This window comes from Convolutriloba macropyga, chromosome 6 (genome assembly GCF_964194025.1).
Source record: "Convolutriloba macropyga chromosome 6, txConMacr16.3, whole genome shotgun sequence".
Taxonomy (NCBI): Eukaryota; Metazoa; Xenacoelomorpha; order Acoela; family Convolutidae; genus Convolutriloba; species Convolutriloba macropyga.
In genome coordinates, this window is record NC_134473.1 from 33,998,884 (window position 1) to 34,022,134 (window position 23,251).

The window sequence follows — 23,251 nt, forward strand, 5'->3', positions numbered from 1 at the left end:
AGGAGTTTCCGAGTTTCTATTCTCTTCCACAACACAAGAGGAGAAAGCATGGAACTTCAACAAAAGTTGGAACAAAATCGAGTGAAAAGCTTAAAGAAGTTCTAGAATCAGAGGAGCTGGAAAAGGACAACGAGCAGCTACAACAAGAACTTAGTGCTTGCCAGCACTTTTTTGACGATACTGAGATGGAAAATGGAAGACATCAAGTGTTCAACTTCAAGCTGTCCAAGCTCGATCCTCATGAAATTACTAAAAAGTTGAAAGAAGTATTCGAAAAACTCAACTGTGCAGCCAAAGTCAACTTAGCTCTAGGATTTATATTAAGAAATGTGGATACGGACGAGTATCGATACTTCTACGCTCACGAGAACAACACTTTCTTCGAGAAATCTCATCTACTCTGTTCCAAAGGAGACTTAGTCTCTCTTCAGGACAGGATTGAAAAGATGGATTTAGTAGAGACGTGTGCTCAGGACCGGGAGAATACAAAATGGCGATTTGCTCTGACTACAAATGTAACAATATTTTGCGCTCTCCTAAAATCCATTCCAATGGGATGTATCGATGCTGTTCTTCCTGAACAGTTACTCAGACGACCAGATGTGAATTGTCTCGTATCGAATGGCTATGGTGAGACTTACAAAGATTATGTTTGCTTATTCCGAGCTATAGCTGTTCACTTATATGGATCATCGGAGCTTGAGATCAATGCAAAAAATTTGTTTAGTGCATTCCTCCACGAATCTGGACAAGACGCAATCAATTTCAGAGGGGTATCGATCGATCATCTTGTATTTGTTGAAAATGCGATAAAGCACAACATATTTATTTACGATATTGACATTGTAGATGGAGATTTTGTTGGTGAACTTGCGAGGAGAAGTATTGAAGTGTATGAGAAAAATATTAATTTATTACGTTACAACAACCACATATGCTATGTAGATGATATCAACACATTCTTTAAACGATTCCGTTGTCCCAGTTGCGATACGTTCATTCAGAAAGCGGAAAATTTCAACCGCCATGTTAAAACGTGTAAAGATAGATACAGCATATTTACCCAAAGAGTGTGTATACATTGCGCGAGACCTTATTTGATAAGCTTGACGGATATGGAATTTCCTACAACGAAGATCAAAAATTGTCCAAGAACTTGGCTATTTTTGACTTTGAATCGATATGTGTACCCTCCGACCAATTAAAAGATACAAACACAACCACTTGGATTGGAAAGCATGAACCAATCTCTGTCTCTATTTCCTCCAATTTAATTGATGAACCTGTCTTCCTATGCGATAAAGATCCGAAAGCTCTCATTATATCTTTTGTTGAAGCTATTGAAGACTTAGCAAACAAAAGTAAAACTGAAATGTGGACAAATTTTTCCTCTATTGAAGCAGTAATCAGAGCACGAGTTAACGCAATTGGTGAAAATTTAATTAAAAGAAAAGATCAAAACGCTTCAACATTTGAGTGTGAAGATGAACGTACCGAAGAAGATGATGAAGCTGATATGTCTACGCAATTTCTCCAAATGCAGAAAAACCAGCTTTTGGACTTACAGCAGCACTTTGAGCGTTATGTGAACACTTTACCTGTGTTCGGATTCAATAGTGGAAAATATGATTTAAATCTCATTAAGTCCTATCTCCTACCCTATCTTATTCATGAGCGCGACATTCAACCAACTGTTATTAAAAAAGCAAATCACTTTGTTTCTCTTAAGTTTGGTGATGTACAATTTCTCGATATCCTCAACTTTCTCGGTGGAGCTACATCACTTGATTCTTTCCTTAAAGCATACAAGACAAATGAGACCAAAGGATTCTTCCCCTATGAGTGGTTTGACTCTCCCGAAAAGCTCGATGCAACTTTTCTCCCTCCTTACGACCGTTTCTTTAGCAAACTGAGAAACTATAATCCACTGGAGAAGGAATTTACTGATTTCACTAAATTGCTTAACAGTGGATTTTCTCAACAAGAGTCATTAAAAAAGTTGAGGTTGAAAAATGTTCCTCCATCTGGAATTGACAATTACAATTACCTGAAAGTGGTCTGGGAGCAAGAAAAAATGGCTACATTCAGAGATTTTGTCAAGTGGTACAACAACAAGGATGTTGTTCCAACACTGGAGGCAATGCAAAAAATGATGGAGTTTTATCACAACAAGGGCATCGATATGTTAAAACTCGGATGTACACTTCCGAACTTGGCTCATATCTGTCTTCACAAGTCAACAAACCACAAGTTTTTTCCATTTGTTGAAGCTGACAAAGATTTACATGACAAAATACGTGAGGATATGACTGGTGGTCCATCTATTGTTTTTACTAGAAAAGCAGTAGTTGATCAAACCTTCATACGAAACTCTGAAAACCTTTGCAAGTCTATCGTAGGTATTGACGCTAGCCAACTCTATCCCTTTTCAATGTGTCAAGAAATGCCCACTGGACTTTACACTCGATGGGAATTTGATACAGATTCTCAAAAATTCAGGGCTCGAACAAACAGATGTCGAACATTTGAGAACATGGTTATGTCATATCTTCAATCACAACGTTCCGAATGTAAAATTGAGAGCTACTACACAACCGGAAAACAGAAGAAGATTGATTGTTTTAGCGTAGACGGATTTTGCACACATTGTAATACGGTGTTTGAAGCCATGGGTTGTTACTTTCATTTCTGTCCTTGTCAGGAAGCTAAAGCAAGTCTCTCGGAAGAGGAAACACAGAGAGGGATTAGAAAAAGAGAACATGATGAATTGAGAAGAGATTACTTAAAAAGTAAAGGATATAAGATTGTTGAAATCTGGGAGTGTAAATGGTGGGAAAGTGTTAAAGAAGAAGAAAATGTCAGAAATCACGTGAGAAAGAACTTTCCTTTCAAATTACCTTTGAAGCAAGAGTCTTTACTAGCTAAAATAAGAGATGGGGAGATGTTTGGATACGTACAATGTGATTTGGAAGTTCCCACAGGTTTGAAGTACAAGTTTTCGAATTTCCCGCCTATTTTTAAAAATTTCAACGTTAGTCGAGCTGATATTGGGGATTATATGAGAGATTACGCTGTCGAAAACAACTTACTGAAGCAACCTCAGCGAATGCTAATTTCAAGTTTCAATCTGGAAAATGGAACAATTATTACTCCCCTACTAAATTTCTACATCAGCCTCGGTCTGAAATGTACAAGAATTTATAGATTTGTACAGTACACGCCGCGCAAATGTTTCAACACCTTTGTACAGTCAGTGGTAGACGCTAGAAGAGGTGGAGATGAAAATCCTGATTCCAGCGTTGTTGCTGAGACTATGAAATTATTGGGTAATAGCTCTTACGGTTATCAGATTATGGACAGAAGCAAACATACAGAAACCAAATATTTGAACGATGAGAAGACGCACAAAGCAATCAATGGGAAAATGTTTAAGCGGTTGAACAATGTCTCAAAAGAGCTTTACGAAGTTGAGCTAGCAAAATCAAAAATTGAACACCGCGAACCTATAATAGTTGGATTCTTCATACTTCAGTACGCTAAATTACGTATGTTGGAGCTCTACTATAACTTCTTTGACAGATTTTGCGACGTGGATAAATTCGAGGAGTTAGAGATGGATACAGATTCCCTCTATTTAGCCTTAGCTCATGAGAATTTGTATGATTGTATTCGACCTGCTAAAAAACAAGAATGGGAAGCATTGAGAAAGCAGGACTGTAACGACTCTTTCCAAGCAGATGCTATTCAAAATTTCTTCCCTAGAACATGTTGTTCTAAGCATAAGAAGCATGATAAACGGGAACCAGGACTTTTCAAGGAAGAATTCAGATGTACGGAAATGATTTGTCTTTGTAGCAAAACTTATTGTTGCTACGATGCACAGTCTGACAAATACAAGTTCAGCAGTAAAGGTCTCAATAAAAGAACACTAGAAGAGAACGGAGATGGACCGATGGAGAAATATCGACGTGATGGATGAAATTATCAATCTTACTTCAACAAATAGAGGGTTCAGAACAATAAACCATTGTGTTGCTACGTATGAGCAGACAAAGAAGGGACTGTCCTATTTCTACCCTAAGCGCATTGTTCAGTCTGACGGTATTCATACAGCACCACTCAACATATAACTTAAATGCTTTTACTATAGCACAATTCTTTAGTATTCTCTATTACATTTATACTGTGTCTGTAATTTTATACAATTTTAATTCATTTTTTTTCTATCATTGATTTTTTTTCAATTAATGAGCGCGCAAAAGACATTTGTTACACAATTGATTCAAACAATTAGGGGAACAATCTTTGCAATTGACCTAAAATTTGTAAACAAAAATTCAACATGTCACATAATTACCCCTCAGATAACTAGGGTAATTGAAAACCCCCACCAATTAATTTCACAATTTAATAACATAAAAGTTGTAAACAAAATTCAACCTGTCACATAATTACCCCTCACATAATTACAGCAATTAATTACCCACGCCGATTCTATTGTTCTCAAGTAAACACTTAATAACTACACAAACATTGATTTTTCCCCCTCAAAATTTCAGCCTATCAGGAGCGTCTCCGAACCTACCCCCCACATTTGCGCCGACTATACTACTCTTAATACATGGCAGCGGCTATTACTAATCTTAATACATGTCGGCGGCTATTACTAATCTCAATACATGTCGGCGGCTATTACTAATCTTAATACATGTCGGCGGCTATTACTAATCTCAATACATGTCGGCGGCTATTACTAATCTTAATACATGTCGGCGCATAATCTTAATACATGTCGCCGGCTATAACTAATCTTAATACATGGCGGCTATACCCAATCTTAATACATTAACGCCGCTATACCTAATCTTAATACATGGCGGCTATACCCAATCTTAATACATTAACGCCGCTATACCTAATCTTAATACATGCTAATTCATTCCCTATCTTAATACGTTAGGGAGGACCCAAATCCCGAAAAATACGCTATACCCTGTCTTAATACATGGGGGACCTCACCCCCCCCCCCCCCCCCCCGGGGAGTGTAGCTCACTATATTACTACTCGTGCGGCTTTTTGAAAGCAGTTTTTATAGAATTAACTCCAACTTTTTCAGTCAAAGTTGTTTAATTGCCGCCGTCAGCCTCTCAGCGGCTAATGTTGAGGCGCTCTCTTTTCAATTTGCTTTCATTTTGATCACGTATATCGTTTTACATAAGTCACTATTTTTACGCTTGACTTCTGACTTACTTCACTCACTGTTTCAACTGAATGAATTTTAAATTCTTCCACGCATTGAATTACAAAATGTAGTAAATACGGTCAAAGGCAAAAGAGAATAATAATAAAAAAACAGGATAAGCATATAAAGACCGGTCATTAAGTCAGTGCATTAGGTTATCGAAGTTAGTCCTTCAAGTGCTGCAGCTACTGGGAAGGACTTAAATCAAGTTGAAACGGTCTTTCAGCTCAAAGATGATAATGGTCTTTTGCAAGACAAATTTATTTTTTGTCCTTTTTCAAGCTCTTTTTTTGGCATGCAAATTGAAACACGCAAAATGGTGCTAATTTTTGCAATTTTTATTTTTTTTTGAAATTGTCAGTTTTTAAAGATGTGAGGGCCAATAAATTTTTTAGGGCTTAGATATGAGTTACTGGATAATTTCAAGAGACCAACGAAGTATTTCTGAAAACTATAATATCACGCTTTGTAGTGGTTTTTAATAGAAACTGAAAATATCAAATTGTTTTTGAAAAGTTTGTAATTTTTGAGTGGACTGATCGTTAAGATCCATTTTTATAGGGCTCGCAGATTGGTTACTGGACATATTCTAGAGACAAAAAAATTGCTTTGAAGACACTAAAATTCTGAATCGTTGGCGTCCAATATAACGCTTTCAAAACTTATCTGTGGTGTTAATGGGTATATAAATAGCTCAAAATTTGGCCTTAAGGATGAATACTTCAAGAATTTCGGCGATTATTTTAGTTTTGTTTTTCTCGAAACTTGTGAGACGTAAGTCGCGACATATACGCTTGCCTTCTGACTTACTTCACTCACTGTTGCAACTGAATGGATTTTATAAATTCATTAAAAAATTAGTATTGAATTATGTAATGTAGTGAATACAGTCAATGTCAAAATAGCAAAATCAAAAGAACTTGATAAACATATATGCCCGGTCATTAAGTCATAATGAATTAGGTTATCAAAGTTTATTAAAACGATTGCTAGCTGGCATTAGTATTATGCTTAATAGCGTTCAGTTTAAAAGCTGAGTTTAGTGTAATTTTATAATCTAGCCGAAGATGCAGAATTTGCACACCATATAAAAATTTTGACACCTGAAAAATTTGGTCAATTTATGTCCTATTGGTGTTAGTTTTAGCTATTTTTGCCATTTTGCCTTGTTTTTCTATTCTGCTATTTTTAATAGCGTTTGGGGATTTTTATAGCTTAGCATTTTCGTTGTCTATCAGTTTGATTTGGTATAACCATGAGTTAGCTATTTTTTTCTGTTTTTTGCCTCCATATTTATAATTCTGGCTGTCGGTTTTCTGGATCAATTCTTATTTCGGATGAATTCTTTAGGTGTTGTTATTCTAATGGTGCACTTGAAATATAGACTTGGCACATTTTAATGAAATAATTTATGCAAATTTCTAATTTTTTTAAAGGTTTTTTTCCTTGCTTTTTCAACTTTGTTTATTAAATTCTCTTCTGCAGCGTATTGGTCGGATGACTGATACAGCAGGAAATTTATTTAGAAGTTTTTTGAAATGTTTTGGGGGTTGCATTTCACCGTTTTTGAGAGTTTCACTCTAATTTCTATAGAATACTTTTTTCAATTTTCTTTTGTTCCATTGCCATCAATTTTCCCTTTGCTCGGTTTTATCTTTATTAGAGTGTTAGAAATATTATGTTGTTGCTATGTTTTTGTTTTAACAAGTCAAGTCTTCCCTGTATTTTTCGAGTTGCAACTTAATGTAAATTTTTTCAGATGCTTTTTCTGTTGTCATTTTCTTTTCTCAAAGTTTTCCTGTTATTGTTTGCTCAGCAAAAGTTCAAAGATGCTCAGCAAGAGTTCAAAATAGCTATTTTCCGGCAATCTGCCGGGTATGTTTATAGATGTGAACGATTCAATGGGAAAATAAAATCAAGTCAATAAACTCTCAGCGGTATTACATTAAAATGGCTGTCAAGTGGTTTATACCAAGCAAAAATTCTGTGGGTTACAGATATTAGCCAATATGACGGAAAATGCTTAGCTATAGAAGTGAAAATGAAATTTGACCTTTTCTGGCTATGTTTTTCAACATTTTAAACGAAATTTAGCCTCAATGTTTTTTTTTATTTCTCTGATTGAGAAAATTATTCTCTCTGAAATGACAAATGAAGAGTTTCAGTTTGTAGAAATATATAGTTAATCCATATTTTTTCATAATGCTGTTTGCTAACTACTGAAATATCCAAAATAATGTTTTTGGCCAATTTTTGTAGTATGGATGTATCAAAAGTTATTTGGAAAATTAGTGAAGAAAAAAGTAGTGAAATTACGCTGAATGATATACCCACACGAAGCAGTATCATCGGTATCACTAAGAATGTTTTTGATAAGTCATCAAATTGAAGTTGCTAGAAATCAAATGAAAGGTGTTTGAAAACTAGGTTTTGAGCGCTTTCATTTGGTAGTACTTATATTTTCTGGGATGATTTAGCACTTGAAGTTTTTGAGACAACAAGGTTCGCTGGAATCTGCGTATTGCAGTAAGTTGCAACGTTTCGCTTTAAATATTTTGCTATTAGTAAAGACCACTTTCACTTTTTATAAGAGCTGACAAATACATTTGGAAAGCAATCCATTTTCAAAAGATAGATTTCATTGAGTCTCCTGTCTCGCAGCTCAAAAACTGTTTATTATGGTTAAACACTGAAAGCAGCTATCCTTCAAAACATCAGCTCAACATCACTAGACCCAAAGTCACAAATCGATTATAGTTTTTGCTAATATTCTGACAAGATGCTCTTGGCTTATTAATTGATCTCAAACGAAATATGAAGCCATTAGTGTAGTTTTATGTGCAGCTGCGATAGCGTTAGTTCAGAGGAGCAGTTTTTGACCTTGTCTTAGTATTTTTTGTTTCGTTGTCAATATTGTCGTTACGACCAGCTGTTGTGACGCTCACCTCAAATCTGCTTTTTGTTCATACATTCATACAATCACTTTTATTAGAATTTTTGAAACAGATCAATATGCAAGTTTTTATTTGTCTAGCAATAAAGTGGCTTCTTAAGAGAAAATTGAAAAATATGTCATTGGAATCTACGCCTGGGGTGAATTTTTGTCGTATTACTTTTTCGGTTCTGTAATGCGTCCAAAGAAATGCTGGAAATTTAGTGGTTTAACGCAAAGCTTTTTTTGGATTTCTCTGTCGTGGTGTTATTTTTCTTTCTTCAGGTTTGAAAAGAGTTTTGAGCCCCAATAAATTTTACCACTAATTGTTCCGACACCACTATAATGGGGGAGAGGAGGACCTGAATGTTCAATTGAATTTCTTGTTCAGTCAATATTGGCCGACCGATATATTCATCGTAAAGAGTTGTGAGTGGTATCATTAGAAGCCTGGCAAGCGTATAATGAGTTGAATAGATTTGTTTGCATTTTCGTTTGTTTTGAAGAGTGATCGAGGTAGAAGAGTGAACTTCCTGTGAACACTGACCCGTCTTTTTTGCCATTTGGCGCGTCATTGGACTGTTTGACTCGTCAGTTTGGGTTAATTTATTTGTAAAGTGATCCGTTTTAATGATATCGGAACAAATATGCTTCTTTATACCGCTTTCTCCGGATTTTCCGGAAGTGCAGGCCTGAAAAGACTGACACAATCTCAGGTCTGTTTGTATTCTCGCTTCACATAAGGTTGTTCTGAAATTGAAATTTTGCCGGCTTTTTGTTAATTTAGATTGGTATTGATCCAAAATGTATCCTTTTTTTCTGTATCATAAGATTTTTTCCCCAAATTGTATGTGTTTTTCCAAGGTTTGGTATGATTAGTTTTTTAATAGGCGCGCAGCTATTGCAAACCCAGTTATGGTCTAATCGTTTATTCTTAACAATGAAAAAGGATTCGTACTTTATTTTTTATGACATATTTTCTGTGTCAATAAGCAACTTATCAGTTTTCTTATCCAGTTCAGTTAATGATAGATCCCATGTACGTTCAAATGAAGCCAATGAGCGTATATAATGCTATCAGAGAAAAGTTCATGGTTTCAATGGCTTTGACTATTATTTCCTTTTTTTAGTTTTACCTGCATTAGTTGTTTTTGTAGTCCTGTTTTTTGCTCATATATTGATAGCTCATTTGACTTCCTTTCCAATGCATCCAGCTGATACCTAATGACTCTTTTGACTTTGAGTTTATTTGTTTATTAAAAAAATTGGAACATTTGTGGACTCCGCCTTTTGTTTTTTATTTCTGTCAACCTGTAGCTTAGTCTCATATTTTTGCAAAGACATTGTTTTTTAATAGCCGCCGTCAGCCTCTCGAACTGCTATTATTTAGGCGCTCTCCTTTTTATAAGTTTGCTTTACCTTTTGATCACGTTTTTCGTTTTGCATAGGTCACGACTTTCACGTTTGACTTGACTTACGTGACTCACTGTTGCAACTGAATGGTTTTTAAATCCATTCACTCAATGAAATACGCTGGATAGTGAACACAGCCAAGGTCAAAAGAGCTAAATCAAAAGAGACGAGATAAGCCGATAAAGCTGGGTCATTCAGTAATTGAGAACTAGGTTATCAAAATTCATTAGAGTGTTTGCTAGCTGACATTGGTATTAAGCTTATTAGCTTTCAGATTAGAAGCTGAAAAATTTAGTATATTTAGTTTTTTTTTCTTTTTCTGTTTCAATCCCGATGTACATCAAGCGCGTCAACGGCGGCTATTTTCCGGCAATCTGCCGGCTATTTTAATAGTCTTTTGTTTTCGCTAATTCTTACGAATTTGCTACTACGAGTTTTCATAAGTTTTTTGGCTACTTTTGGATATTTGCCCATATCTGTAGTTCTTGTTTAAGTCTCCTGTCTCATTTATGTCTGGACACATGAGCATTGGAAAGAGGTTTAACTGGACATGTATGATGTTTTCAATGAAAATAGCTCATGGTTTTTATGTCTCAGACGCTTTGTATCTTCGTGAATACTGCAGAAGCTAATATCGCAAACCAATGAGTTCGCAGTTGCAAAGTAAATTACTGAAGACAATGGAATTGAGCAGAAACGTCAATATAAACGGTAATGCTGCACTAACGAATGGATAATCAGTTCATGGATGAGATGTGTAGATCTATACAGCATTTTAACAAGGATTTTAAGATTTGAACGATTTTTTAAAAGATATAAATGCTTTTGAATAGTACCGAATTCTTATGGAACCCTTTAATGACTAACTTTGCGTTTTTGCTTTAGCTCAGTAACTGGTAGTCAAATACTGAACGAGAGATTTGACCCTGGGAGCAATTTTGACTTTGACGCCGCACGACATCAAAAGAGAGCTTCGTTCTCATTGCAACAGAATAATAACAGCAGCAGCCGAATACAAAACAATGACTATGACTCCTCAAATGAACGAATGCTTTTGAAGAATCGAGCTATGGGTAATGGGGAGTATTTCAACAATAATAATCAACAACCTGTGATGTCACGGAGCACAGCGGGAATGTATGAACAGGATACTGACTTGTCAAACAGAATGAGAAAGCCTGACATGAGCAGAGATTTCAGTAAAGATTCTGCGACGCTTCAGTCAGACGACGAGAGACTACAAAAGCAGAGAAATGATTCTGAAGTAACGCCCGGATCTGGTTAGCTTGATTCCGTTGTGGTTGTACATTGGCTCAACAGATTTTACTTAAGCGGGAGGAATTTGTGATCATGCGCTGCGTTCAGTGAATGACTTTTTGACTTTGAAAAGTGATTTTGAAAGCGGCGCACATAGATAATCATTTTTAGGTAATTTTTAGTTCAAAGTGGGCACATATTCTCAATTTTTTAGTTCATTTCTAAATTAATTTTGTTTCTGGTTCTGGAAGCGGACTTTTTGCAAAATTCAGTGCATATGGCAACTTACGTTTTATATTTCAAGCATTGAGTGCCTCTTTTTAACGCGAGTCCTTGTTTTTATAAAAAAAAAAATTGTTCACATGCTTATCCAATTTTGGCGGTTTTTGTCCAGATTTTCTGTTTGTATCTTTGTTTTAATTAACTGGAAAATGTCTTTTTGCTCATCGACAGGAACCTTAATTTCCTTTTACTACGAATTGAATTAATTTTTGGCGTTAAGTCTTCGAAATTCGGTGAAATTTTTTTACTGCGCAATTTTCTAAAAAAAATTTTTACCAAACACTTTATTGCTTTCAATCTTTGAAATCCGTTTCTAATTTTTAATCAATACGGGAGAATAGCTATTAAATTGTCTGAAACTCGAATGCTAAATAATGAAATGTAATTATTTTCTACTTCCTTTTTTCCAATTTCATTTTCAGCTTTCCAGAACTAAGATCTAGTCTTTTCGTTTTTTTATGTGGTTTGTTTCTGTCCATAATCTTTGCTTTATAGCGTGTAGCTTTCTAGTATTATCCTAGGCTTTATAGTTCTATACGCTCTGCTTTTATCAGTTGTTAAAAAACTAATAATAATTAATAATTAAAAACTAATAATAATAAACAATTATTTTCTTAGAATTTCATTTTTTGTAGTTAATTTCATTTAATACAGCGAAGCACTGAGATTTAGCTGAAGTTCCGTTTAGAATTTTGGACTGATCATTACTTTTTGCTAATTTGGTGCCTCAATTTTGGTTTTAATCGGTTTTTGCCATTGAATATTATTCTGTTTCTTCTTTATTAATTAAGTTTTTGCAATAGTTTGAAAACATTTTGTCTATATTGCTAACAAGAGGGAAGTTTATCTTATATTTCCCTGAAATACAGTGACTCCAAAAAAGTTTTTTTGTGTTCCTTGAGTCTTTATTTTAGTATTCTTTTCCTTTTAAAAATATAGTGTAGTTTCTAGGAATATTATCTGCCTTTTGCTTTCACAACGTCTTTTAGGTTGAAAAGTTCAATGTGGAGTTCTATTCTTTTAAAAAAATTTTCTATCATATTTTTTTTTAGCCCTGTCAGTTTTTTTCACCTACCAGCTTTTCCCCGTCCTAGAGACTCGGGCCACTTTTGAACGTTACTGAATGTTTCTAGTAATGTTAAGTTTCACGGTATCAAGACTTCAGTGATTTTTTTCTGTCAAAACCCTGTCTTATGTTTTAGATCTGCTCTGATTTTTGTGTTATTACTAGATGTCATAATTGTAATTCTTCTGATTGACTTCTTTCTCTCACTGACGGTATTTGCGCGATTGACTTATTTCTCACTCTCTTTAGCCAAAGTTTTTCACCTACCAGCTTTTCCCCGTCCTAGAGACTCGGGCCACTTTTGAACGTTACTGAATGTTTCTAGTAATGTTAAGTTTCACGGTATCAAGACTTCAGTGATTTTTTTCTGTCAAAACCCTGTCTTATGTTTTAGATCTGCTCTGATTTTTGTGTTATTACTAGATGTCATAATTGTAATTCTTCTGATTGACTTCTTTCTCTCACTGACGGCATTTGCGCGATTGACTTATTTCTCACTCTCTTTAGCCAAAGTTTTTCACCTACCAGCTTTTCCCCGTCCTAGAGACTCGGGCCACTTTTGAACGTTACTGAATGTTTCTAGTAATGTTAAGTTTCACGGTATCAAGACTTCAGTGATTTTTTCTGTCAAAACCCTGTCTTATGTTTTAGATCTGGTCTGATTTTTGTGTTATTACTAGATGTCATAATTGTAATTCTTCTGATTGACTTCTTTGTCTCACTGACGGCATTTGCGCGATTGACTTATTTCTCACTCTCTTTAGCCAAGTTTTTGAACTTGGTCATTTCCATTATTAGATTTTGATCATACGTGACTTTCCTCATTCGATAAAATGACTTTTGCGTTTTAAAACTCAAATTGAAATAGTCAAAGGTCAAAGGAAGTCACGTGTAATAAAGTCACTCATGCGTACAGCGTTTGAAAGCTCTTTTAATTTCAATCGAATTTTTTTGCAGCCAAAGTGGTTTTAGTTATGCAGGTTAGCAACCATTTGTGTGTATTGCAACAGGAAGAAAAGTAAACTGGCCAAAACTTCAATTGATCGATTTTTCGTCTGAAGCTTTTCACTTTTCGTCTTGAGAAACTGGAAAAATAGGTCAAGTACGGAGGGCATTGGGTCCTCTTATAGCCTTACGGTTACGGTTCACTGGTATCTGAGTAGTTATGCATGCGATTAACCGAAGTAGTTTGAGACATAAATTTAGTATTAATTGCTCTCAAACGAAGTTTGTAGCAATTAAGTTAGTCCTGTTGGTCTTTTTAATGCGATTTTTTGCTTGACCGATTTTTCGTCTAACGCATTTGACATTTCGTCCTCAAAACGGGATAAACAGGTAGCACCCAGCGGGCATTAAGTGCTCTTAGAGCCTTTCAGCTCTGTTTCAGCTCAAATTGTTTGGGAAACTTATACTTATGGTGTGAAGGGCGGTTCTTGAAGGTTGAAGACATCCCCACTGTTGATCCCCATAGTTTCTAGTCGTAGTGGAATGGTTTCAACATTCACGAATTTTGACATTTTTTTTATAAAACGTGCAAAATTTTCAATTTTTTTGACATTTATTTTCATTATTCACGTCTTTCCAGACACAGGGTTCAGAAAACGTCATAAATTACTGAAAAAATTTTATTTGCCAGGGAATAGCTTCCAAATTTTTAATATGGCAATTTTTTTGCTAAAATTTTTTTGTCGGTTTATAGGTTTTTCCAGCCTCAAGAGCCGCGGAACCTCATCTAGGGTTTGTCAGTACGCTACTGTATAGTTTTTAATTGTAATGGAATGTTTTTTAAGATTTCAACACTTCGAATTTTAGCAATTTTTTTACAAAGCTTGCATTTTTTCTGTTTTTTTTTGACGTTTATTGTCATTATACAAAGTTTTTCAGCCTAACAGATAACCTCCGTTAGGGTTTGATAATAAGTTACTGAAAAATATTTTTGGGCCATCCGAGTAGTTACAACTTTTATTATGACAATTTTTAGCAGTTTTTTATGCAACTTGCAATTTTTTCAAGTTTTATTGAAATTTTTGTCATTTTTAGGCTTCTCCAGCCTCAAAAGCCACATAACCTTTTCTAGGGTTGGATGGTAGGTTACTTCATAGCTCCTAGATGTAATGAAATGTTTTTCAAGATTTTAATATCAGTAATTTTTAAAAAAACATTTGCAATTTTTTCACGGGTTTTGAATCTTTTAGAATTTTTATCATTTTTTCCGGTACCAGGGTCCTTGGGACTTCCTCCAATCTTTGATGATAAGCTGTTTCATAGTTTCTAGAGTTAATGAAATGGGTATCAATATTTTAATGACTCCAGCTGAGCAATTTTTAAAGCTTGAGATAGGGATGCTGGATACGACCATTACTGGCAAACGAAACTTTTGAAGTCTTGGAGATGGGTTACTTGACAGAACTTTTGAAACAAAAAAGGTTTTGAACCTTTCCACTGCAAGTTCTTGAAACTTTTAAATCTGGAAGACTTTAACCCGCGCACACTCTCTCCTCCCCCTTTCTCCTCATGCTCACACCCTTCCTCAATTAAATTGAAGTTATTGTCCCTAAGCCGCAGCTAGCTTTTGACGAAACCAACAGCTCCACAGTTGTTTGAGAGCAATTCGCGCGACGTTAGTCTGTAATTTTTTGCAACTCAATTGTGGGCCGGGATCCTTTACGACTTGAATAGGACTTATAGTGATTTTTTGAACGATCGATTTGTAAAGGATCTTAAAGATAATGCCTCACGTGGGAAATTCATTTCTTTTTTTGTTGAACAATTGAAGAGAACTTCGTAGTTGAAAAATGTGTGAAACTATTGTTCATATGTGGCTTTTTCAAAGCAATTTTGAAGCTTAACTTTTGTTTCCAAAGCGGACTTTTAGCTTTTCGGCTGAGCTTGGCAAAAAAGGTTTTGAAGGCTTATGAATGAGTGGCTTGTTCGTGTCTTGCCTTTTTTGAGGTCAGGTGATGAATGGCACCTTGTCTGAGGAATTACATTTTTCTGGACTCCAACCTGGGATTATTATTTCGATTATAGTTTTACAGGCTGGTGTCTGAGGACATCCACCAATACGTTTTTTCACTTCAAGTTGTGGTTTTTTCCTTCCTCTGTTTGTCGCCTTATGGCAAAACAGATTTTCGTAGAGTATAAAATTCATGTTCTTTTTGTCCTTTCGATGGTAAATCTATGTACTCAACGCCTTAATATCATGTGTCGTTGAGTAAAAGCCAAAGGTGTTGATTTGAAGCCGGTCGTTTGAGAGCAATTCGCCCGACGTTAGTTGGTTATGTTGTAAATTCATGACTCCCCCAAACCCGCTGATCCCATTCTTGACTTCAAGTGTTTCTAGTTAGGGGTTGGGAGGTCAATGGTTCGAAGCAATTCTTCCGACATTAGTCGGTTTATGTTTTTTTACTTCCTTTAATTACAGGGTCTTAATTCTTATTGGTATTAACGCATTCTGTCTACTTTCCTATTGAAAAACAGGTGTAGACCTGGCCACCGCAGCAAATCAGAATGACTTGTACTTTTGAAGTTTTGTTTTAAGAAAACAGTCAGTTTTATTGTATTTTTTTATTTTCTGCAATCTACCGATGTTTTTACCAATTTTAGGGAAGATACAGCTGAACTATACATTTTCTGCTTTTAGATTTAGCTCCTTAATTCTGATTTTACTTTATTTTTGTCGAGATAATTCCAGGGAACTTTGTTTATGCATCAGGAGAAATGTCCAGGTCAAATTTTTGACTAGTTAAAATCTCTAATGGAGTCTATCGGTGTTGTTTTTTAGTAGGTATATCTTAGTCAGTTGGTTACTGTTGGTATATGTAAGCCCCCTGAGTAAGATTTTTATTAATCATGATGTTTGCACTTTCAGTTTCGTTGCCCATGGAGGTTATCTTTTCTTTCCACTTTCAATCTCCTAAAAGTTGCACTCGTGTTGAACTCCAGTTGTATCAACTAACCAGTTCCTATTTTTAAAAAATAACAATTTGAAAGTATGGTTTTTGGTAGAAAAAAAATAGATGTTGCGGGTTTCTAGCATAAAAGAACAATGTCATCGAAACTACAGTTGAAAAATGACAAGCTTGAGAGGTATGTTGGGACTTTATGTCGTACGCACACTAGCGGGAGCCGGCTTTTTCCTTATAATTTAATGATGTTCGACAGGTCACGCCACTGATTTGGAACTCAGGGGAGAAGAGGCTGTGGAAAATGAAGGAGGCGTTAACAAAAGTGCGGCTGCTAGTGGAGCCACTAGAAAGGAGCCACAGTTGAACCGAGATAGGGCCAAGGCCAGATGGCTGACAGCTTACAAGAAGATCACTGACAGCTTCGATGATGGAGAGGTTAGTCAAAAAAAGTTGCCGTAATTACCTTAATTAGTTCATAATGGGGCGATGTCTAATAAAAAGATGGAGGGGAGGATTTATGTAATGGGAAAGCCGTAATGGGAAGTGACATAACCATTTCAGAACCTGAAAAATTGTCAAAGCGTGTATTATTATTTATGCTTATGTAAACTGAAACCGAAAAAATTGTAGCCAGTAACATAAATAATTGTTTACGGTTCTCATAAATGGACAGAATTTATATGAATTGTAATATTATTTAGTTCTCTTTCGCTTCCCAAGAAAGCAACAACGGGTTCAAACAAAAAAGAATGATCTGCTGAGCTTGCAAAGACTTCTCTGCTTAGATGATAAAAAGTAAAATCTGCAATAATGTATGCACCCATTATTACTCTTAACTACGAAGTGATGTACTTATATGGAGGTACCCATACTTCTTATATGAATTACGAAACATCCATTAATTAGATTTCTCTTTCGACTTAGTTAGTTGTTTTTTTTTAGAATGATTTATTGTGAGAACATACTTTCTGGAGAGACAAACTTAGTTTCTATTTCTAGAGTTATCATAAATGCGTCTTTGTTTCAAAAAAAAGTTTAGTGTTCTAATTTTTATTTGATCGAATGAAATAAGAACAATTTTCTTAATCTAATGCAGCGCTCTTTCAACAGTATAACGTTTTTTTAAATAAGCAAAGAATGTTTTAATGTCTGAATGTGTTGTATTAATTTAGGGAGTTGTTTATTTGTTCTCGGACGAGTTTTAGAGAACTTTTATAATCAATTTTGAAGCAGGAAAAGAAACGGGTAAAAATTTTGGATTGGTTTGATTGTTGAAAATTGATTAGTTTTGTTGACAATAAACAGTTTTTTCCGAGAAATATGACAAAAATTGAGAAAAGTTGTCATTATCTTTACCAATTTCAACCAATTTTTCCATTTTTTAGAGAGTTTTGTTAGCTTATGGCTTTCTTACTGTTTTTACGCAGTTCAATGTATTCAATTGCCTTAAAGAAAGATATGCTATTTAAAGTGCAATTTTATTGGGTTTTCCGCGCTTATTTTTCACTATCTGACTTTTATGTTTTTGAGTGGTTTTAGTTTGTAACAGTTCGTAGAAAGGGTTGTATTTTTGGCAGAGATGACTCTTTCATTCGTTTCCGGAATTCTTATGTATCTTTTTAGGCAAAATTTTCGCTTGCTTCATTTTGGACTTTTGTTTTAGAACAATTTTTGCCCTCAAGTGACTTTTCAAGTTTGACTTTGTAAGTTTTGCGCGATCTTTATTGCTCTCATACCAAAATCAAGTCTGTTGCTAACATGAAGGTGATTGTAATCGAGGAAGATATAACTATGTGTGTAAGGCAGTAGACTGCCATTCTGTAGGTCGTGGGCTCGAACCACTAGCGAGGCCGTTTTTTTTGCACCCACAAAAAATTTCTGAGCTACGCCCCCTCCCAATAAAATTTCCCGCCTCTCGTTCGAGTGAAAGTCATCCGACGTCAGTCGGTTTATGTCTGTGAGATTCTATGAGAAATTCTGCTGAATATTTAACTAAATTTTAGAGATAATTTTATCTCGATCAAGTGGCATCTCAACTCCTTCCTAGCTGTGTCATTCGTCTACTGTCACCATATAGACAATTTGAAGCATATAAAAGAGCTAAAGTTGGCAAATTTAGTTTCCAATTTTAGTAGTTTTTGTTACGTGTTGACTATTCGTCCTTTCCGTATTCAACCTTATTTTATTTTCGTTATTTTGTGTGTTATTTTTTATACTTGACGCATTGTTTCTGATAGTATTGCTGAAAGGCTGCTTGTTTTAATCAATGTCTTGTCAATTTCGATAATGCACAGAAATGGAGTTAGATTCTGAAGGTCATGATAATATAGCTGCTTGGAATTGAGTTTTTGTCGCCGTTTTTGTTTGTTTGTATTTTGGCTCCTAGCGCTCTACCCTAAAACGCGTTAATGTACTACTTGTGTAGTTGCTACAACTTGCTCCCTCCCTCTCTCTCTCTCTCTCTCTCTCTCTCTCTCTCTCTCTCTCTCTCTCTCTCTCTCTCAGGGTGTATTTGCTGAAAGCTCTGCTGTGAAATCAATTTAATAATTGAAGTCAAAAACAAAAGACACGAACCGAAATGAGCATTAAATAATCTTAGCAAAAAAAGAAGCGAAAGGAAGATAGGAAATGAATGTTGCCTTTTAAACTTGTGTTGTTATTGTTTACACTTCTGCTCTATCTTTTTGCTCTTTTTATCTGATGTGTTGCTGAATGTGATGTTTTAATTGCTGTGATAAATCTGTTTCTTCTTTCTCTCCATCTCTTCACATGCTCCTAAGCCTCATCTCCACTGAATTGAGGAGAAACGTGTCTTTTACATTGGAGAAGAAGAGGTCTTTGAATCCATAAAGTATACTTTCTTTTATTTTATATCGTCAAAATTTTGATCATTCATGCGTTCTTTGATCAAATTGTTCTCTTCTTTATCTCGGCTTTACCAAATATTTTATTATTCCAATTCTCCATAAAGAAATGAATAGGGTTTATTAACTTTAAATTTATATTTATCTTAGAATTTAATATTAGAACTTATTTTGTTTACAAAGTTTTAATCTTTGTAAACATATCTTACAAACTGTAAACTAGTGCTTTTTTATTGGATTGAATTATCTATAACAGTTACCTTTTTTTGCTTTCATGATTGCCTGAATATGTAATCTGCGTATCCTAAATGGCCTAAATAGCCAAGCTGAGTTTATTGGGATGGATTATTAATAGCCGCATTAGCTTCTCATCCGGCTATTATAGCGTTCCTCTTTTTTACAATTCAAAGAATTTGAATTGTATTGGGGCGCTGTTTTTTACGACTCGAAGAGGTGAAGCGGGAAATGAAACGCGCGAAAAAATTTGTAGTGATTTTGTTGCTGAACAAAATGAAGAGTGGAGCGAAAAGAGAGGGGCTTTTTGTTCAGATCGCTGTTTTCTAGAGAGCGAGAGATTGAGGTGTAAACAAAATTCTGTGAGCGAGCAAAATTTTTTATTTTTTGTTCACGTGCGGGATTTTTAAGCAGTTTTAAAAATTTTTTTTTTGGTTTTGAGATTTGGTTATAATTTTGTTTTAATTTTAGGCTGGTTAAAGTCCTCTACAAGAATAAGTGGCTGAGGGGCTCTTGCGCCTTACTAGATTAAGTATTCGATTATCCAATACTATTTTGAAAAGACAATTTTAGGGCGTGAAGGGTGCCTCTTACTCTTAAAAGTTTGACCCACTCAGTCACCTCCATCGACCCCCCCCCCCCGGCCACCCTCCTCCGATTTGGACCCCGCGCTGTAGCATCAAAACTGTTATAGCTTAGTGGTAAGGATGTCAGTCTGTCATCCTGGAGGTCTCGTGTTCAGACCCTATGTTTTGCACCTATAGAATTTTGAGCTGCACCAGTCTCTTTATATAGTTAAATTACCCCCCCCCCCCCCGACGATTGTTCAAGAGCAATTCATCCGACACAAGTTTATGTTTATTATTAGTTGGACATTCTAAAAATAACCGATTCTTAAAACAATTCATTTTTTCTTTTGTTATTTCTGCACATGCAGCACCGCTCATTATCAGAATTTTTTGCTCACTTTATTTGGAGAATTTGAGATATCTCTTTGATAGAGAAGGCTATATGTGGGCTGTTTTCAGAAACAGTTTGTTAATTTTCTGAATGGTTGTAGGTGTTGTTCTTTTCCTTGATTGTTTGAGACTACAGGTCTGCGAGGCAATTGCTGCTATTTTGTGGCAGCTATGTTTGATAGTTTTAATCGATGTTTATCAGTTAGGTTTTTGCTGTTAGATTGCTTTTTCGTACGCTTTTTTCTAAGTTTTGATCTCCAAAAGAGGAATGAAGCGGTTGTAACGGTAGTTGTCGCGGGAATTTGGAGCAATTCAGTCTGAGGCGTTGCTCTCACAATGCTTACCCAGAGAATACTGGAAATAAAACTGGAGGTACTGATTTTCTCTGAAATTTGTGATATTAATTTAGTGATATTATAAACTCTGTCGGAAAATAACAGAAGTTCGGAAAGTTTCAATTCAACAACGTATAAGTATACATTCAAAGCATAACAACGTGTCAGCATTATCGGTGTACAAAACAACAAGTGGAATTTAGACGGCAAGATTTTTTGTTGTTCATTTAACAGGTTTTTCGTCTGATGTCATTGACGTCAAAATCAGTTCGTATTCAACCGACAATTGTCTAGATAACCTAAAAATATTAAGCCGAAAACCAGCTTAATCGATACACATAGTGGTTATATTTACTTAAAATTAGGTTAAATGAACTTTTTTGGAACTTTCTACGTATATTAGAACGTATTTTATTAATTCAGAACGTACGCATTTGAATACTCGATTCTGATTGGCTAATAATCTCGCTTACTTATTTACTTCGTAACATCCTCCGGCCCGGAAGAAGATGTTGGGAAAACTGGTACAAGTTTTACAAGCGGGCGGACGAGTGAACCGGTCGGCGTGCGTAAAACGGCGGAGCGCGCGACGCCATCGGAGCCGTAACGGAGTTCCACAATCCGAGCGGTTGGGTAGTAACCCCTAGGGTTGGTTTCCTCAACTATCCAAACCAAGTCACCGGTCTTAAGGTGTTGCTCGGCAGGCGTCTGCCACTTAGAGCGTCGGTTCAGCGTGGGTACGTACTCTCTGATCCAACGGGACCAGATCGCATTAGCGTACGACTGCGCACGGGCGTAGCGTTTACGATGGTCAAGCTCATTATTGCCGACAACAGACGGAATACCGGTAGAGTATTCTCCTAAAAGAAAGTGGTTGGGCGTTAAAGCGTTCAAATCGCACGGATCGGCGCTTACGGGTGTTAAAGGACGCGAATTGAGAGCATTCTCCACGAGACAAAAGGTAGTATGCAGTACCACATCCGTGAGGCGACGCGTGCCAAGAATAGTGTACAACACGCGTTTGAAGCTGCGTACCAACCTCTCCCAGATACCACCTTGATGTGGTGCGCTGGGTGGATTGAACCTCCACTTAATACCTTTGTGAGCGAGCTCAGCTGCAATGTTGACAACGTTCCACTTTTCAATACTTTCTCGGAGTTCTTTCTCCGCTCCAATAAAGTTAGTGCCATTGTCCGACCAAATCATGGCAGGTGTACCTCTACGTGACACAAACCGCTCAACTCCCATAACACAAGAACTGGTGTCCATGGATGTAACTATCTCGACATGGACAGCGCGAGTAGTGAGACAGGTGAAGAGGAAGCCCCACCTTTTCTCAGTAGTACGGCGGACAGTAACATAGAATGGCCCAAAGTAGTCAACGCCAGTGTTCGTGAAGGGAGGAGACTGGTAAGCAAGTCTCTCCTTAGGTAAGTCAGACATGATTGGTTGCATAGTTACAGCTTGGAATTCTCGGCATCTTAGGCAGTGTGCTTTGATGGAACGCAAGGATGATCTTAGTTTCAGTACTGTGTAGTGTTCCTGCACAATTGATCTGAGGTATTCAACGCCCTGATGGTAATGCTTTACGTGCGTGTGTTCAAGGAACAGTTTTACAAATGGATGACGTGCATCTAAGATGATTGGGTATTTTACGTTAAACCCAACTTCAACTAACCGCTTGATGCGGCCCGAGGAACGGATTAGCCCATTTGGACTAATAAACGGTGAATGTGGAGCAATTCGGCTACTCCGTTTAACGAATTTATTGTCAATGAGATCTTTTCTTTCGGCTTCAAAAGACTCTCCTTGCACCAAATACTGTAGATGACGCTCGGCTTCGTCAAGCTCAGTAGGGTCGGTAATGCTACCATCGGGGTTACGGTAGCCGGCATGTTTCGGCAAAAGCCGGAGAACGTACGCGGCAATGCGCAAGTACTTTTGATAAGAACTAAACGTATCAAATGGGAATAACGACGGAACGGGAGTTGTCTGTTTTTTAACAGATGTAGCGAGAGAGACAGTGTCTTCTATGATGACTGCTTGGTTGACGCCAAGTTTGATGTTATTAATGACGTCTTTGTTCGGCACGAAAGGGAACCTTGTGTTAATTAAGAAATGTGGACCATTGACCCAACTGCTTAGTTGCAAAACCTCAGCGGACATTCCACGCGTGCCAGCGTCAGCTGGATTATCCTTAGTTGCGACGTGGTTCCATTGGTCAACGCTGGTATACTCCAAAATTTCACAAACGCGGTTTGCAACAAAGATTGGTTGCTTTTCATTAGAGTTTATCCACTGAAGAACGGTCGTGCTGTCTGTCCACATGAATACTTGGTTAACAGTTACAGTAAGTGCCTGAATAATTTCGTTCTTCAGCCGAGCGGCAAGTAGAGCTGCTTGCAATTCCAGTTTTGGGACAGTCATTACCTTCATTGGCGCCACGCGCGCTTTCCCCAAAACAAACGCAAGCTCTGTTTTTATCTTGCCTGTAGGGGTTGTTACTCGGGCTCGGAGAAATGCAACGGCACTAAAAATATCCTGAGAACTGTCACCGAACATATGCAACTCTATATTATCAAAGGGTCCACTAAAGTAACTTCGAGGAATTTTGATGTTTTCAAGCTTTGGTAAGTCCGCACTCCAGACCAAAAATCTTTGAACCATGTCCTGTGGGAGCTCGTCATCCCATTGCTGTCCTGTGACGCGCCAGATGTCTTTTAAGAGCAATCGCGCACCGACGGTAAACGGTGCGACAA

General features: G+C 36.5%; 1 protein-coding gene across 5 annotated transcripts in view; it reads left to right on the plus strand.

The window, feature by feature from the left end:
• Positions 1–23,251, plus strand: part of LOC142341632 (protein unc-13 homolog B-like) — a 238,982-nt gene that overhangs the window by 63,816 nt on the left and 151,915 nt on the right. For all 5 annotated transcript variants that reach the window (XM_075392735.1, XM_075392737.1, XM_075392736.1 and 2 more), the window contains exons 8-9: positions 10,473–10,867; positions 16,357–16,535. In XM_075392735.1, coding sequence (XP_075248850.1) covers positions 10,473–10,867; positions 16,357–16,535 — 574 coding nt within the window. The remainder of the gene's footprint in view (positions 1–10,472; positions 10,868–16,356; positions 16,536–23,251) is intronic.